The sequence below is a fragment of the Esox lucius genome, chromosome 16 (genome assembly GCF_011004845.1).
Source record: "Esox lucius isolate fEsoLuc1 chromosome 16, fEsoLuc1.pri, whole genome shotgun sequence".
Classification (NCBI taxonomy): Eukaryota; Metazoa; Chordata; class Actinopteri; order Esociformes; family Esocidae; genus Esox; species Esox lucius.
In genome coordinates, this window is record NC_047584.1 from 33,336,451 (window position 1) to 33,354,627 (window position 18,177).

General features: G+C 47.0%; 1 protein-coding gene across 8 annotated transcripts in view; it reads left to right on the forward strand.

Annotated features, from left to right (window-relative positions):
* The window catches only part of mcf2lb (mcf.2 cell line derived transforming sequence-like b), a 41,553-nt gene extending 24,550 nt beyond the window's left edge, over positions 1 to 17,003 (forward strand). For 4 of the 8 annotated variants that reach the window (XM_029113651.2, XM_029113649.2, XM_029113650.2 and 1 more), the window contains exons 4-33: positions 2,116 to 2,206; positions 3,254 to 3,373; positions 3,493 to 3,609; positions 4,562 to 4,711; positions 4,843 to 4,967; positions 5,688 to 5,802; positions 6,115 to 6,234; positions 6,360 to 6,551; positions 6,636 to 6,827; positions 7,064 to 7,223; positions 7,586 to 7,650; positions 7,763 to 7,833; positions 8,283 to 8,349; positions 8,465 to 8,580; positions 8,787 to 8,856; positions 9,836 to 9,928; positions 10,044 to 10,136; positions 10,294 to 10,419; positions 10,585 to 10,806; positions 11,046 to 11,138; positions 11,249 to 11,327; positions 11,494 to 11,566; positions 11,678 to 11,769; positions 12,168 to 12,248; positions 12,372 to 12,431; positions 12,958 to 13,032; positions 14,228 to 14,328; positions 14,481 to 14,593; positions 14,693 to 14,796; positions 15,113 to 17,003. In XM_029113651.2, coding sequence (XP_028969484.2) covers positions 2,116 to 2,206; positions 3,254 to 3,373; positions 3,493 to 3,609; positions 4,562 to 4,711; positions 4,843 to 4,967; positions 5,688 to 5,802; positions 6,115 to 6,234; positions 6,360 to 6,551; positions 6,636 to 6,827; positions 7,064 to 7,223; positions 7,586 to 7,650; positions 7,763 to 7,833; positions 8,283 to 8,349; positions 8,465 to 8,580; positions 8,787 to 8,856; positions 9,836 to 9,928; positions 10,044 to 10,136; positions 10,294 to 10,419; positions 10,585 to 10,806; positions 11,046 to 11,138; positions 11,249 to 11,327; positions 11,494 to 11,566; positions 11,678 to 11,769; positions 12,168 to 12,248; positions 12,372 to 12,431; positions 12,958 to 13,032; positions 14,228 to 14,328; positions 14,481 to 14,593; positions 14,693 to 14,796; positions 15,113 to 15,192 — 3,256 coding nt within the window. In that variant the 3' untranslated portion in view covers positions 15,193 to 17,003. The remainder of the gene's footprint in view (positions 1 to 2,115; positions 2,207 to 3,253; positions 3,374 to 3,492; positions 3,610 to 4,561; positions 4,712 to 4,842; positions 4,968 to 5,687; positions 5,803 to 6,114; positions 6,235 to 6,359; positions 6,552 to 6,635; positions 6,828 to 7,063; positions 7,224 to 7,585; positions 7,651 to 7,762; positions 7,834 to 8,282; positions 8,350 to 8,464; positions 8,581 to 8,786; positions 8,857 to 9,835; positions 9,929 to 10,043; positions 10,137 to 10,293; positions 10,420 to 10,584; positions 10,807 to 11,045; positions 11,139 to 11,248; positions 11,328 to 11,493; positions 11,567 to 11,677; positions 11,770 to 12,167; positions 12,249 to 12,371; positions 12,432 to 12,957; positions 13,033 to 14,227; positions 14,329 to 14,480; positions 14,594 to 14,692; positions 14,797 to 15,112) is intronic. The other 4 variants (XM_034286916.1, XM_034286917.1, XM_034286918.1 and 1 more) reach the window with 4 other exon arrangements.
* The last annotated feature ends 1,174 nt before the right edge of the window (positions 17,004 to 18,177 follow it).

The following is an 18,177-nucleotide window of genomic DNA, read 5'->3' on the forward strand; positions in this document are numbered from 1 at the left end:
CTTTCTGTCTGTCTGTCTCTTTCTGTCTGTCTGTCTGTCTGTCTGTCTCTTTCTGTCTGTCTGTCTGTCTCTCTCTTTCTGTCTATCTGTCTGTCTCTCTCTGTCTGTCTCTTTCTGTCTGTCTGTCTCTCTCTTTCTGTCTCTTTCTGTCTGTCTGTCTCTCCCTTTCTCCTGCACTGCGGCCGAAGCTGAAAATAATCTTTAGTCTTAAAATGTTTGAGCAGGAATAAGACAGTGGGAAGAGGAGGAGGAGGAGGGTGAGGAGGAGGAGGAGGGTGAGGAGGAGGAGGAGGAGGGTGAGGAGGAGGAGGGTGAGGAGGAAAGGAATAACGAGACAAATGATAAAGGAGAACAAACAAAAGAACGATAGAGGGAGTGAGAGAGAGAGAAACAGATAGAATGACAAGAAGAGAGAGTGAGAGAGACTGCAGCGTCCCTCCTGTATATCTGCCTGAGCCCTCCCCCACATCCCAGGCTGTTGACTGGCCGCTGGGGCTGTCTGTCAAAACTTAGCCACACTGGGAATGGCTGGTGGCACTGCAGACCCTGGCACATCATTGGTTGAGTGGTGAGCGAGGTGCAGTGGTCTTGCTCCCTGTCAGACACAGCACTGCTTGCACACACACACACTCACACAGACAGATACACACAGAGACAGATAGACAAAGACACACACACACAAAGACCCACACAGACAGATACACACACAGGCAGTGCTTCTTTTCTCCATGGTCTTTTTTCAGTATTTTTCTGTGGGAGCAGGTGGAATAGCAGAGCGTTTGTCGTTTGAGGAGGCGAGGAGACATTCTGTTATTCAGTCTGAGGAGACCGTTCAGTGTGTTTGTGTGAGTATGTTCTGCTGACAGGCAGCACAGGGGACACTCCTTCCTCCCCCTGACACCTCCTCCTGGGACTACGCTGGGCTGGTCGGAGTGGGAGAGGGGGAGGGATCAGGGGTGAGACGCTTTAGGGCCTTTTTAAATTTTTGGGGTGCAGAACTCCTACAACTCTGTGAATTAGACTCTGTCTCCTCTGGGGCATTCATACCTGGGAGTTAAACAGGCTAACACGTCTCTCCCCCTGGTCCAAGGACAGTGGGTTTAGTCATCTACACTTGGTTTGTATTCAAGCTGCCTAAACGAGGGTATTTCCTCTATTCAGACCTAACTGATGCAAGAACGATAGAACCAGAGTTGTGACAACAGAATCATTAGATCATTCTATTCATCCATTCATGACAAGTGGTCTTATTTTAACTGAATATTAACTAGAAAGTTATTTGTTAAAGGAAGGAGATTATATTAACTTCTATTGGTCTGCCAGTGATGGGTGGTGACATGGATCAGAGCGATACCACCATAGTGGAGATCATGGATCTCAGAGACCTTACTGTAGTGGAGGTCATGGATCTCAGAGACCTTACCGTAGTGGAGGTCATGGATCAGAGAGACCTTACTGTAGTGGAGGTCATGGATCAAAGAGACCTTACTGTAGTGGAGGTCATGGATCAGAGAGACCTTACCGTAGTGGAGGTCATGGATCAGAGAGACCTTACTGTAGTGGAGGTCATGGATTAGAGAGACCTTACTGTAGTGGAGGTCATGGATTAGAGAGACCTTACTGTAGTGGAGGTCATGGATCAGAGAGACCTTACTGTAGTGGAGGTCATGGATCAGAGAGACCTTACTGTAGTGGAGGTCATGGATCTCAGAAACATTACCGTAGTGGAGGTCATGGATCAGAGAGAGCAAAGCAGCAACTCTAGTTGATTATTATAATTGTTACCCTGTACTTGCTTAACTCTCTGTCCCTCTCTTTTTTGATCAAGGATCTGAGAGGCAGTATCGTAGTGGATATAATTAGTATTTGATTGTCATTTGTATTCTCTGTCATCATTCTGGGTCACTATTTATTATCTGGTCGTGTTCTGTCTCTGTGGTCCAGTGCGGTCTGCTGCTGACCATATTCCTGTCTCTGTGGTCCAGTTCAGTCTGGTGCGGTCTGGTGCTGACCATATTCCTGTCTCTGTGGTCCAGCTGTGGTCTGATGCTGACCATATTCCGGTCTCTGTGGTCCAGTGTGGTCCAGTGCTGACCCGTCTCCTTCTTTTTCCAGTCTGTCTGCAACAGGAGCAGGTTTCATCCTGGTCATCGACCGTCGGCAGGACCGATGGGCAGCTGTCAAAGGGACACTGCTCCGTATCGCAGTAAGTAATTGGTGTGTGTGTGTGTGTGTGTGAGAAACTGTCCCCCACACTCAGCCTGAGGGAAAGGGGGTTTGGCAGGCAGGAGGTGTCACGTGTGTCAGGGAAAAGGGATTAATATCCAAACTGCCTTAAGGGGGAGAATGTAAACCCCTACTACACACACACCTACAAGCATACGGACAGGCAGGGCCAGACTGAGAGCTGGGCGTCCCACGTCTCAGGGACAGACACTCATCAGGCAGAGAGATGATAGATCTGAGGAAATTAGGATCAAACCAGTGTTCTCCCCACATCACGTTTGGACAAAGGAAAGATGCTCGAAAGACTCTCTTATCTCCCTATTTTTCACATACTTTTTGAAAATACAGCCAGCAGATGTTCAGGCGGTCCCTCTTCACTACTCTCTTTCTCTGTTTTTCTCTCTCAGCTTGATGTTAAATGGATGTGGGGAGAGATAGATGGATGTGTAAATAGGCAGATGTGTAGAGAGATGGATGAATATATGAAGAGATGGATGTGTAGATAGAGAGGAGGATGTGTGGACAGAGAGGAAGATGTGTGGACAGAGAGGAGGATGTGTGGACAGAGAGGAGGATGTGTGGACAGAGAGGAGGATGTGTGGACAGAGAGGAGGATGTGTGGACAGAGAGGAAGATGTGTGGACAGAGAGGAGGATGTGTGGACAGAGAGGAAGATGTGTGGACAGAGAGGAGGATGTGTGGACAGAGAGGAAGATGTGTGGACAGAGAGGAAGATGTGTGGACAGAGAGGAGGATGTGTGCACAGAGAGGAGGATGTGTGGACAGAGAGGAGGATGTGTGGACAGAGAGGAGGATGTGTGGACAGAGAGGAGGATGTGTGGACAGAGAGGAGGATGTGTGTGTGTGTGTGTGCGCAGACTAACCTTATTCTTTTGGGGTTTTCACTTGACCATAGCTGTTTATCTCTCCCCCTATACAAACTAGTGTATGTGATAGCTACTACATTGTACATGCAGTCCTTTTGCCTTTCACTAATTTGTGTGTGTGCGTGCTTGTGTTTGTGTAGGGTTCGTTCCCAGGGAACCTGCAGTTGGTTTTGGTGTTAAGGCCCACCAACTTATTCCAGAGGACATTGTCAGACATCATGTTCAAGTTCAACAAAGACGAGTTCAAGATGAAGGTTCCGGTACGTACAGACAGCCAGTTACACATGAACAAACAGACCCCCTAACACAAATGAACACGCGGCCACAGACACACACACACACGTTTGGAGACAACCTTTTAAAGGGTTGTGTTGTGTAGGTGATCATGTTGAGCTCTGTGACGGAGCTGCACTCCTACATCAACCGGACCCAGCTGACCATCGAGCTGGGAGGAACGCAGGAGTACTGCCATGAGAGGTGGATCTCACACCGTACTGTGAGTGCACACACACACATCCAGCAAACACACACATCCAGCACACACACACATCCAGCAAACACACACATCCAGCACACACACACATACAGCAAATACACACATCCAGCACACACACACACATATAGCAAATACACACATCCAGCACACACACATCCAGCAAACACACACATACAGCAAATACACACATCCAACAAATACACACATCCAGCAAATACACACATCCAGCAAACACACACATCCAGCACACACACACATCCAGCAAATACACACATCCAGCACACACACACATATAGCAAATACACACATCCAGCACACACACATCCAGCAAACACACACATACAGCAAATACACACATCCAGCAAATACACACATCCAGCAAACACGCACATCCAGCAAACACACACATCCAGCACACACGCACATCCAGCACACACACACATACAGCAAATACACACATCCAGCACACACACATCCAGCAAATACACACATCCAGCAAATACACACATCCAGCAAACACACACATCCAGCAAACACACACATCCAGCAAACACACACATCCAGCACACACACACATCCAGCAAACACACACATCCAGCAAATACACACATCAAGCAAACACACACATCCAGCACACACACACATTCAGCTTCAAGTTCGATGCCTGCGGACACACTTCATACAGGAGAAAATATTTGAGCTGCTGACAGAGTTTGCCAAGCGACTGGCAACCGGGCAAACATGTCCCCACAGACTGAACAAGGACCTCTGTGCCAGTTGATTGTCGGTGTCCATGTTCTATGTGCCACAACACAACATCCAGTCACACTGGACACATCATGGCTGTCCGTAAGCCAACAGGCCACTCCCAGCATGCATCTGGTATTTGTTTTTGTTCCTTCGTTTTATCTATCAGGGTGTTTACATCTGTGTTTTATCCATTTGTGTTTAGGCCATTGAAGGCTTTGCGTTGATGGTGAAGAGTACAGCTCAGATCCTGCAGTCGTTTGGAACCGAACTAGCAGAGACTGAACTACCCAATGACATCCAGGGAACCACCCACCTACTAGCAGCACATGCCAACAGGAAGGACATGATCAAGGTGTCAGCAACAACCTGCCTTGTTTCCGGGACAGAAGGCTGATTTTGCTACTTTTTAGGTCACGTTTTCTAACCCCTAAGCTTCCCTGTCGTCGTGGGTAGCTGTCTTATGTTGTGTGTGTGTGTCTCCAGGAGGATCTGCTGCTGGCTCTGGAACAAGGCAACACACTGTTGGAGAGTATAAATGAACCAGTGGCCAGAGACCCGGAACACAACATGAACCAGGACGAACTAGAGAACTTTGCCACCGTACAGAGGTTAGAACACACCTTGGTCATCTACATCTCTGGGGTTAGAACACACATTGGTCATCTACAACTCTGGGGTTAGAACACACATTGGTCATCTACAACTCTGGGTTTAGAACACACATTGGTCATCTACAACTCTGGGGTTAGAACACACATTGGTCATCTACATCTCTGGGGTTAGAACACACATTTGTAATCTACATCTCTGGGTTTAAAACCCACATTGGTAATCTACATCTCTGGGTTTAAAACCCACATTGGTAATCTACATCTCTGGGTTTAAAACCCACATTGGTCATCTACATCTCTGGGTTTAAAACACACATTGGTCATCTACATCTCTGGGTTTAAAACCCACATTGGTCATCTACATCTCTGGGTTTAAAACCCACATTGGTAATCTACATCTCTGGGTTTAAAACACACATTGGTCATCTACATCTCTGGGTTTAAAACCCACATTGGTCATCTACATCTCTGGGTTTAAAACCCACATTGGTAATCTACATCTCTGGGTTTAAAACCCACATTGGTAATCTACAACTCTGGGGTTAGAAAACATTTAACCTTTAACCTCACAACACAGAGGATCATGTCCAAATGTCTCTCCTCTATTCCCCTGATCTTCTCCCCATTTCAACCATTTCTCCATCCTTCTCTCCCCATATTTCTGTACTTTTACCTCCTTCTCTGTCCTCCCTTTCTCTCATCCCTGTTGTCTCTCAGGTTGCTGTCCCAGTTGGATGAGACAGAGCGGGCATTTGACGAGTTCTGGTTGAGACATAAGACCAAGCTGGAGCAGTGTCTGCAGCTTCGCCACTTCGAACACAATTATAGAGAGGTGAGGGACACAACACACACACATGCACATGCACACACACACAGATATACACACACACACTAGTTACACTTGAGAACAAAACACCTTGATAGGCTTAGGATTAGAGTTTTAGGTTTTAGGGCTAGGTTAAGTTTAAGAATAGAAGTTTGGTTAGGGGTTTTGTTTAGGGCTAAGGAATAGGGAATATGGATTTCTGGGTCATGGTTATTTCTCAGGCAAGACAGGTGTGCACAACCGGTTTATAATGTGTATAATGGCCTGGTTGTTCATATGAAAACTGTAAGTCTTCTAATGGCTGTTATGCTGTACCAGGTGAGGGGTCAGCTGGACCAAGTGGCAGAGAGACTGACAGTTTTCTCTGAGGTGGGAATAAGCCCTGCACATGCCGATCACATCTTTCGCGAGCTGAGCAGCCATGAGGAAAGAGTCTGCGTAAGTAAATTGATGATTGAAAATATTATGAAATTATGAGGGTATGATCAAATAAATTGCTATAATCATCTCCCAATTTCCTCCCTCTTTTTCCATTTCTCTTTTCGCTTTCTTTCTCTTTACAGGAGGTGTTGGACCAAACCCAGGCTCTGGCCAATGAAGGTGACCAGTTGATCCTGAACTCTCACTATGCAGAGGACTCCATTCAGCCCAAATGCAGGGAGCTCCGAGCTTTGAGTGAGGAACTGAGCGCCAGCCTGCAGGCACGAAAAGACCACCTGCTGAGAGCCATGGAGCTGCATCGCAGTCTGGAGAGGGTGAGACACAGAGAAACACACAAACACAGATATACACACACCACAAACCTGTAAGCACCTTTGACACGTGTGCTATTCTCCCAGGCATCTATGTGGTGTGACAAAGGGGTCTACCTGCTGGCCTCTCAGCCTGTAGACAAATGTCAGTCACATGACGGGGCAGAGTCAGCCCTGCAGGAGATTGAACGTTACCTGGAAACAGCAGAGCAAAACCAACTGACTGATCCTAGTAACATCTACAAGGACTACGAGACGGTGATCAACCAGGAGTTAAGGGTAAGGAGATCCACAGATCAGACATGCGTTCAGGCCTGGATTCAAGTCATTCCAATGTGTAATCATTATGTGATTCATTTCAAGGAAAAGATGTGGCACAACTACCATCCTGTGACAGACCACGATTCATTTGGTCCTTGGTCCTCACCTTTCCTCATGGCCACCTCCTCACCTCCTCACCTCCTCACCTCTCTTTTCCCTACCTCTTTCCCTTCTCTTCTCGGTTCCTCTCTCAGGACCAAGTAGAGAAGGTGTTCCAGAAACAGGTGTCCGTACAAGAGATGTTTGAGAAGAGGAGGATCAGTCTGAAGAAGCTTGCAGCCAAACAGACCAGACCAGTCCAGCCTGTGGCCCCAAGACCTGAAGCATTTATTAAGTCTCCACTGTCCTCACCTGGTAAGTCCCGACAAACCACGTCCCGACAAACCACATCCAGACAAATCACGTCCCGATAAACCACGTCCTGACAAACCACGTCCCGATAAACCATGTCCTGACAAACCACGTCCCGATAAACCACATCCAGACAAACCACGTCCCGACAAACCACGTCCCGACAAACCACGTCCCGATAAACCACGTCCTGACAAACCACGTCCCGATAAACTAATATGTACATATACTCTGAATGCCACCTTTTTCATATACCACATTTGCTTATGTGCTACAAACAAAGGCTTTGCTGTCCTGAATTAATGTTTTTCTTTTCACTACAGTTAATGTCTTAACACTCCTCAATCTCTCTCTTTCTGCTTTAGCAAAGAAAGTTCTGGAGAAGAGCTGCTCAGAAGGGGACTCTGTGAACGGACTTGGCTGTAGGAAGGTCCGCAGATGTTCCTCTTGCTCTGGTCTTTCCCTGGTTGTGTCAGTATGCACAGTGTCCAGTGAGCCTGTTGCTCCAGAAGTTTTAGCAGGACACTGTTCTGTATTCTCAGGTCGAAGGTCAGCTGGTGAATAGAAGTACCTCTCTGTCAGAAGAGGACGAGAACCTGGCCATCCTCAGAAAGTAAGTTCCACTTGGTTGTGTGTGTTTTGTCTGATGTTATCATGTAAAACGCTATGCCATCAGTATGTTTTGCCTGTAGAACATCTGAACTGTAATCTCTCTCTCTTCTGTTCCCTGTCCTCTGCTTTCTCTCTTTTCATTCCCTGTCCTCTGCTTTCTCTCTTTTCATTCCCTGTCCTCTGCTTTCTCTCTTTTCATTCCCTGTCCTCTGCTTTCTCTCTTTTCATTCCCTGTCCTCTGCTCTCTCTCTTCTAATTTCCTGTCCTCTGCTCTCTCTTCTCTTTTCATTCCCTGTCCTCTGCTTTCTCTCTTTTCATTCCCTGTCCTCTGCTTTCTCTCTTTTCATTCCCTGTCCTCTGCTTTGTCTCTTTTCATTCCCTGTCCTCTGCTCTCTCTTCTCTTCCCTCCCCTGTCCTCTCTCCCCCCTCCCTTTCCCCATCTCTCTGTAGACATGTGATGAATGAACTGTTGGAGACAGAGAGGGCCTATGTGGAAGAGCTCCTCTGTGTTCTTCAGGTGGGTTTTATATAACAGATCTACGACCAGCTTACATTATCCACATCCTGAGTTCAACTACTGCTGCTTGGTCAACAAACTGGGCCAAGATCAGTCATCCTTGTCTGTCCTCCAGGGTTATGCCTCAGAGATGGACAACCCAGCCATGTCCAGCCTGATCCCCGCTCCTCTGCAAAACAAGAAGGATGTTCTGTTTGGCAACATGCCAGAGATCTACCACTTCCACAAGAGGTGAATGGGCTTCTCCTGTGGTTAAAAAGGGAGTTTACGAGGTGCTAGAACTGCCAGGCGTTAGGCATTGTACTGGAGAAGGGAAGGCCAAAACCTCGAGGACCTCATTGCCTTCTTTGCCTCAGCTAACACTCCTGACTCCAGTTATCAACTAACCATGATATTCAGTTTAAAACACAGTGAGTTGAATGATTTGGGTTTTTCAGGACTTTCCTGAGGGAGTTGGAAGAGTACCAAGACAGCCCGGAACTGGTGGGTCGGTGCTTTCTGGAGAGGGTGAGTGTTCTGAGATTAATCTGTAATATCATGTATCCTTCAGGGGATCCAGTGATCTAATCCGCTGCCTCCAGCCCACATGTACTGTTACAGGGAGGGTTCAAATCCAGCCCACATGTACTGCTACAGGGTGGGTTCAAATCCAGCCCACATGCACTGCTACAGCGTGGGTTCAAATCCAGCCCACATGTACTGCTACAGGGAGGGTTCAAATCCAGCCCACATGTACTGCTACAGGGAGGGTTCAAATCCAGCCCACATGTACTGCTACAGCGTGGGTTGAAATCCAGCCCACATGTACTGCTACAGCGTGGGTTGAAATCCAGCCCACATGCACGGCTACAGCGTGGGTTGAAATCCAGCCCACATGTACTGCTACAGCGTGGGTTCAAATCCAGCCCACATGTACTGCTACAGGGAGGGTTCAAATCCAGCCCACATGTACTGCTCCAGGGAGGGTTCAAATCCAGCCCACATGTACTGCTACAGGGAGGGTTCAAATCCAGCCCACATGTACTGCTACAGCGTGGGTTCAAATCCAGCCCACATGTACTGCTACAGCGTGGGTTGAAATCCAGCCCACATGTACTGCTACAGCGTGGGTTGAAATCCAGCCCACATGCACGGCTACAGCATGGGTTCAAATCCAGCCCGCATGCACGGCTACAGCGTGGGTTCAAATCCAGCCCACATGTACTGCTACAGCGTGGGTTCAAATCCAGCCCACATGCACTGCTAAAGCGTGGGTTCAAATCCAGCCCACATGTACTGCTACAGCATGGGTCCAAATCCAGCCCACATGTACTGCTACAGCATGGGTCCAAATCCAGCCCACTACTCTTTCATAAAGTCTTTCATCTTTCTCAGATTTGTTTGTCCAATAAAGAATAGAAAAACATCTCAATCATCTAGGTTGATTGTAGTAGAGGTATTTCCTCTTCACACCATTCTTATTACTCTTGATTTTGTACTCCATCAGATGACAGACCTGCAGATTTATGAGAAGTACTGTCAGAATAAGCCTCGCTCCGAGAGCCTGTGGAGACAATGCTCCGACTGTGCCTTCTTCCAGGTACACACCCGAAACATCTCTCAAAAGTCAAAACCAAAGACAGAAAGTTCTCTGGTCCTGAGGTAAGAGTGATTGTCTACTAATGATGTCTGCTTCCTATCGTCATCTGGACCAGGAGTGTCAGAAGAAGCTGGAACATAAACTGGGCTTGGACTCCTATCTCCTGAAACCCGTGCAGAGGATCACGAAGTACCAGCTCCTGTTGAAGGTGGAATCATCTGTCTCACGATCCTCAAGTTCAGAGCATTTATGTCCTTATAATTCCTAAGGTTTTGTTGTCGACTGTCATATGTCAACTCAATGTGTGTGTCTGTGTGTTTTATTCTCTGTTTGTGTGTGTGTTATTCCGTGTCTGTGTGTGTTAGGAGCTGCTGAAGTACAGTAAGGGGTGTGAGGGGTCAGAGGACCTCCAGGAGGCTCTGACCTCCATCCTGGGTATCCTGAAGGCCGTAAACGACTCCATGCACCTCATCGCCATCACTGGATATGATGTGAGTTCATCACAGCTTAATAATGCATGAAATGTCCTGCGTATTCCCTCCATACTGTCAGCAGGTCAGCATAAGGGCGTGTTTCAACATGTTCATATTAGAGATGCTGTGGACATAAAATGAACTCCTCCTGGTCTTCTGACCTGTGACCTCTCCTCCTGATAGGGCCACCTGGGTGACCTGGGACGGCTGTTGATGCAGGGATCGTTCAGTGTGTGGACGGAACACAAGAAAGGTCATGCTAAGGTCAAGGACCTTGCCCGCTTCAAGCCCATGCAGAGACATCTGTTCCTGCATGAGAAGGCCCTGCTGTTCTGCAAGAGACGTGAGGAGAACGGAGAGGGTTACGAGAAGGCCCCCTCCTACAGCTTCAAGCAGTCGCTTAGTGTGAGTCTGCCTGCCTGCCTGCTTGCCTGTCTGCCTACCTGCTCACCTGCCTGCCTGCTTGCCTGTCTGCTCATCTGTCTGCCTGCCTGCTCATCTCTCTGCCTGTCTGCCTGCCTGCTCATCTGCCTGCCTGTCGGCCTGTAGTGGATCAAACCTGCAAGTGTAATGATCATTAATACAAGTGAGTTAAAATGGAGCTTTCCAAAGCTAACATTTACCTGAACCCAATGTTCTACCAGATGAGTGCTGTGGGCATCACCGAGAACGCCAAAGGAGACAACAAGAAGTTTGAGGTCTGGTGCAACTCGCGAGAGGAGGTGTACATAGTCCAGGTGGGATCCGAAACAACGACCACATGTCTTCAAATGTCAATTACATACGGAAATCACCTCAGGCTCACTCTACTTAAATAACATCATGAATGTGTCTTGTTAAATTTCAGGCCCCAACAACTGAGGTAAAAACGACGTGGGTGAATGAGATCCGGAAGGTTCTGACGACCCAGTTGGAAGCGTATAGAGGTAGAGTGTCTGTGACAAACCTGGAGTCCAAGAGCCTGTCGTCGTTCTACGAGTGTATTATAACTATAGTTTATATTAACGTTATATCGTAGCTATGCAGGTAACTGTTACATTAACTGGTGATGGTGCCGTGAGACTGTAGTTGATCTCCCTGCGTACGTTCCAGAAGCCAGCCAACAGAAGCCCTCAGACGGAACCTTCCAGTACCCATCCATCACTGGAGGACCTGTGGGCCTCAGGTCAGTCACCTGACCCGTACTGACCAATCACAGAGTCAGGGCAAACCCAGAACACTGAATCTCTGGCAAAAACATGCTAATCTGACCTGTATGATCCTCCTGCCTCCTCAGTCCGTTCCGAAGAGGGGATAGGAGCATGAAGGAGAAGAAGGGAGAACCCAGCAGTCCCGACGCTAACTCCTCCTCCTCTCCAAAAACCAAAGGTGAGGGGGGAGAGTTATATAACAATGTTAATTTAAAAGCCATTCCTTAACCTCGCCGTTTTCTAACACAACCGTTTTCTAACACTTTCCTAAAGCCATTGTTTCATCCCAAATGATGGTGAACTAAACTGAAACTTACTTTGAGACTTTTACACTTTATATTATATTAGCTTCTCTCTTTGATGAGATAATAATCTTTCTCTTCACTTCTGTCCTACATCATTTGTTGTCTCCTCTTTACTTGCATCTCTTTCTTTCATGTTTTTCTCTCATCACTTCTGTCCCATCTTTTATGTCTTGTACACCTCCCCCGGGGGTTCTCTTCTTCCTCACCTGACACTCCTCTCCCTCCCGCTTCCTGCTCTGTCTCCCGTGCTCCCCTTGTTAACCTGGCCTAGACGAGGCCGTGACCAGTCCCACATCAGACAGATCAGCTAAAAAGCGCTTTACCCTGCAGGGCTTCAGCAACTTCAGCAAAGGTAATAGCCCTGGACGTCCACCAGGAGTCGCCGTAGCACTCATGTAAAACAAGCTACTTTATAAAGTAAAATCTGTAGCCGGCGACAGGACAGGTTAAACCAATAGCTCGTTTCCTTCCACAGAGCTCTCACCTCCTGACAATAAAAGCTTAACTTTTCCCAGGATGCCCCTCTCCCCGCCAGGTACTGGACAATTAAGCTGAAGACCATAGAGTAGAGCCTAGGTAGTGAACGTTGCCCCATAGCTTTAGTGGAAGCTGTAGCTTTCAGGAGATCCCTGTAGAAGTAGATCCCTGTAGAAGTAGATCCCTGTAGAAGTAGATCCTTTGTTCACTTGCAATTTGTGCCAGTATGCTGTGTACTGAAAGGTAAAAATATCAGTGCACAGAATAACATATTATTGAACAATGTTTATGGATGGTCTTTGTTCAACCTAAACAGAGAGTAAACACTGCAATACGGGTTTGATTGAATAGCGCTCTTAATGTAGTGCTTCTTTCGTATGCCCACAGCTCCCTGCATTCTGGAACCTTCCCTCTAAAGACCTTGTTACTACTATTGGTGTGTGTTATTTCAGCATTTTGCTTTTTCCTCTCTTTTTCTCATCCTCCTTTTCTCCATCTCTCTATTCCTCTCCCTGTCTCTCTCCCTCCCTCCCTCCCTCCCTCTCTCATCCCTCTTTCATCCCTCTCTCTGTGTGGATGGATAGGATCTCTCACGAGCCCCGACCATAAAACCAAACGTCATGAGATAAAGAGTGATCCCACTCCGTTCGGCTTTAAAGGTACAACATCCCATAATGTTTCCATCCGTCTTGTCACTGCACTGGATCATATTCAAATACGGATGTCAGTTTCTCCTCAGCGTCATGGTAACCATGGTTGACAGGGTGTCGCCTGCCTGCAACCGCAGTCATAGTAACCATGGTTGGTCGTTGGTCGTGGTTTGGCCCGTACTCTTTGACCGTGTTTCATTGTTGTGGTGTTTGTCTCTCAGACCCAGGCCCCCACGCTCCTCTCCACCTGGGCAGAGTCAGATGGCTCAGCTCCTCTAGTCTCTTACAGGCCAAGAAGAGAGGTACCGTACAGGATCCGACTGGACTGGACCGGTTTAGACTGGATTAACATGAGTGGTCATCACAAAATGGCTGCCACATTTCACTGAGAGATTTGTCTCTCGTCTTTCTCACTGCCTGGACACTTCCCTGCCTGTGAGAATGTGTGACCACTTAAACATACATCTGTTGATCCTTTTATGGAGACACAGTCTGCTTCCTGGTTGTTAGTGTTTGCGGTTCTGCATGGTCCAGCACCAAAGTAGTATCACCAGATCAGTGGGTTTTGACTAGAGGGGATTCCGCTAATTTCTGAAGAAGTATTAAGTATTAACGCTGCAGGTTAGGAGAACAAGGTTAACATTAGGAGAAATCACACAGGAGAACTAATGAAAGGTTAGGAGAACTAATGCAGCAAGTTAGGGGTTAACTTAAGGTTTGGGAAAGCACGGCCCCCATGGTGGTTTAATGCACTGCAACCCACGACGCCCCCTACTGACCGTGGCGAGGAGTCGCATATCGACCGTGGCGCAAAAGGGCCCCAGACTTTACCACCTCGTCGTCGTTGTGAGTCCAGAGCCTGCAAGTTAACTGTGGTTGTAACTTCCTGGTGGACAGATTTTTAACCTCCTGCAAGCCCACTAGGAAGTGCTGCAAAGAGGCAACACTGCAGGGTCCTGTTGGCAACCAGAAACATGGAGAGAAAAGAGGGTATGTTTGAAAAAAGAATCTGACATCTCTTGGACATTAGCGTGTTCCCTTCTAGTCCCGACAGGGTGTGTTTCCACTCAACTGATTCCTGTTCTCTGGCACTGTGGTCCAGCTAGGGGTCGACCCACCCAGTCTCAGCTCTCATTGTACCTCACCTGTCCGGCTGTGTTTTAGACATGACCCCACATGTGCCATCTCTCCCTCCCACTGCCAGGCTGGACCAAGGGCTCACTCTCCCTGGACGCCCAGGACGGGTACTCGAGCACCGAGGAGCCCCTGAACTCCGACCCCGAGGACGAGGGGGGGAAGAAACTGGTGAGTGACGGGTGTTGACAACCAATCAATCAAGGGCTTTTTACATCAGCAGCTGTCACAAAGTGCTTGCAGATACCCAGGCTGAAGCCCAGAGGAGCCAGCAATGCGAACAGAAATCCACATCCAATCTGACACTTTGTTTCTGCGTGCAGCATGCTGGGAAGTATACCGTCGTGTCTGACTATGAGATGGGCGGAGCCCAGGACCTGTCAGTCAAAAACGGTGAAACAGTGCACCTGATCAGAGAGGGAGAAGACGGACAGTGGTGAGCTAAAGGGCTGAAATGTAAACTGATCATGATGTCATAGCGTGGTAACACATAGAAAAGAGCTGATCTGGATTGTGTGTTTCAATGTCGGTGAAGGTTGGTGAAGAACCTGAGGACTAGACAGGAGGGCTGGGTGGCTGCAGCAAACCTCCTCAGTCTGATTGGACAGTCCAAGTCCTGCCAGTCTCTCACAAGCTCAGGTTAAACAGCGTTTTTTTCTGTCTAGGTAGAAGCATGCATGTGTTACCTCTACTCCTCTGTGGGTGTGACCTCTAACCTCTGCTCCCCTGTGGGTGTGACCTCTGAACTCTGTTCCCCTCTACATTTTATCCCAAGCCACTGCTCCCCTGTGCATATGACCGCTAACCACTGCTCCCCTGTGTGTGTGACATCTAACCTCTGCTCACCTGTGCGTATGACCTCTAACCTCTGCTCTCCTGTGCGTGTGACCTATAACCTCTGCTCACCTGTGTGTATGACCTCTAACCTCTGCTCACCTGTGCGTATGTATTCCAGAGGGCAGCGGGTCTGGGAACCTCAGCACTTCCTCCAGCTTCTGTGAGACCTACACCAGCTTGTCTGACATTAAGCCCTGAGCCTGCTCCCCTTCACTGGCTGGAACAGGCCTGTCCAGACCCAAATCGTCCGGCACAGCTGGTGGTTCCCCCAGCAAGACAGCACTTTCTCCTATCAGCCAAACCCAAATGCCCCCCTCCTTCCCCAGAGGCAAGCCTCCGGATTTAGGACGTTGGTCTTCAAGAAGATGCCAGCAGAAGATTTTACCCAATTTCAATGTTGCAGTGACCAGTCTATTTGAGTGGTGTTATTATGGAGGATGGACTCCAGCGCCTGGGTGTAGTTGGAAAGACCTGGTGCATTGTGGGAGGCCAGCAGCTCCCTCCGTTTATCCACAGGATGAGAAGGTGGGGGTTTAGACATAGATCTGCAGTCAGCTTGGCTCTTTGTCTTGTTAAGGGTGGCAGAAGGTTCCGCTGATTCCAGGGTGGCTAGAATCAGTGACACTACAACCAACTGAAGACGGGACCTGAGATTCATTTGGAGCCCAGGGGCACCGACCTCCAATTTTTATTTTATTATTAATATTTATTTGTATTTTTGTTAAGAAAATAGCTAACTTATTAAATGTCAGCATATTTTGCCATGGCGCAGAGAAGAAATTACTAGTTTTGTATGGCTATTCTACACATGAAGCTGACAGTCCTGTAATTGTACACATTTAGCCATTGCATTGAGAAAACCTAGTTGTTTTATAGCTCGTCATTCAGTTGTTTAAATTTTGCCATGAGGCTGAGATACATTTTTGTAGTTTTGAATCATATTTCCTTCACATTCTAGTGTCTGGAGGCCCCAGACCTGCAGAAAAACATCCAACCCACCTCAAATTATTATATATTTTATTGCCAATCTGGAGGTCGGAGGTTCGGGTGACCCGGCCAATGTGCTGGTTCATTCATCATTCCTGCTGACCAGTGCCAGCCCTAGCCTTTTGGGGGCCCTAATCAAAATTTTATTTGGGGGCTCCCTCCCCCCTAGCGGTTGGTCCCCCCTAGCGGTTGGGGGCCCTAAGCACTAATGCCTATGTCACTAATGCCTAGGGCCAGCCCTGCTGCTGACAAAAGCATTCTAGTATTAATTAAAATCCTAATTCTACAATGAACCCCTGTACCTGCAATAGGGTTAAAGACATGGTTCATGTTCATGAAGACAATTGTAAGGACTATATCACATGCTGTCAGTCTGAAACGTAGTGCGTTAGATTGTCTACAAATAGCTGGTATTTTTCAAATATAATGTTATTGTAAATAAAAGATAATGAATGCAATGGACAATATGTATGACATGTTTAGCCCTCTAGATGCTACTAGTCGCCTCATATATGTTACCATGACGACGACTTCCTTACTGTTTCATCTCTTTCGAAGGCCACTTGAGTAATGGACAGTTACCGTTTATTAGAAAGTCAAGGGAAGAGAAGGACTCCTGTTATTCCGTGATGATGTTACATCCTAAGTCTTTCTATCCCTGTGATTTTACATTCTCTCTCTCTCGTCTTCGTAAATAGGATATCCTGTCCAGCACCATATATTGTCTGTGGTTCAGACAGATAAGTCACGGCATTCATTGTCGTTAGTCTTCTGTCCCCGTAAGATGCCTACAGATGAAAGTCTTTCGGATATGTATTGAACATGACTGTGGTGGTGATGTAGCTTCCTGTAATCGTTAAGGTGTTCTCATCCATATGTGCTGTGGATCTGTCTTTTGTTAACGATGCAGAAACCACCATGAGGTCTGGACTTGTTTGTTGTAAAGCAGTCATCATGTGTATGTAGATATTGTTTGCTCTCGCACTGTTCTTTTTCTATTAAAGCACTGGTAGTACAGGTTATTATCTGCTTCTGTGTGGGTGTGTAAAAGTGTGTTGTTTTTGTGTGGGTGGGTAAATGTGTGTATGTGTATGTGTGGGTGTGTAAATGTGGGTGTCTGTGGGTGGGGGGGGGGTGCATACACATACATGCTTTACGATCCTGTAGGGTACCAAAATAATTGTCTGTGTGTGTGTCACAAAAAACATTTCCTACAGTATGGGAAAATAACTGAATTGACCTAGGAAAAATATCTAGATTTAAATGAAAAGTATTTTTAATTTCAGTGGACTAAAACATCCAGGAGATTAAATAATCCCAGACACACCAGTTCAAACTGGTTGGGCGTTTTTTGAATAGAACTGAGATCTTTTCCCATGTTTTTGTTTGGTCCAATCATCATCAAGCATGACATAAGCAAATATGCAGCCCCGATGCTTCCTCAGAGCATGCTGCAATTAAGAAAAGTTTGTATACGCATTTCCTCATCAACATTATATGCCTGGGTGTTATCTCGGTATGGAGAGGATGCATGTGAAGTTGACTGCAGAGGTGACAATATTTCTGAGAACTATTTTTGGATGAAAAATTCTCAGTATATTTTTGAATAATATTTTCATTTAATTACAGGTAGGGTTTATCGTAATCTAAAAGTCAGCTGATCAACAACAATTATCATCATCAGCATCATCAGAGACCCTTCACACCCATGCCTGGTTTGCCCCCCTACCATCTGTTTGCCCTCTTCCCATCAGGCAGGCAGTACAGGTCTCTTCGTTCCCGCACCAGCAGGCTCAGGAACAGTTTCTTTCCATCTACAGTAACCCTGCTGAACTCTGTGACCCATCTCATCACTAACCATACCAACCCGCCCACAGCTTAGTACCGCCTCTCAAGGACCTTGTTCACTACTCCCTTGTTGTACTGGACTCTGACACTGTATTTATTTGCAGAGTCAGAATTTAAATGTTTACTTGCATTTGCCTCATCGCACAACCATTCATTTCCCACTTGTGCATACATATATTTAATACCACCCATGTTTGCATTCATTGCTCATTTAGAATTGCCATTTGTACTGTATTTGCACTCATTGTAAATCTATACATTCCACTTGTAACACACTATATCTAATATTTGTAAATTTCCTGCCCACTTCTATTTGCACTTCTGGTTATATTCTAACTGCAATCAATC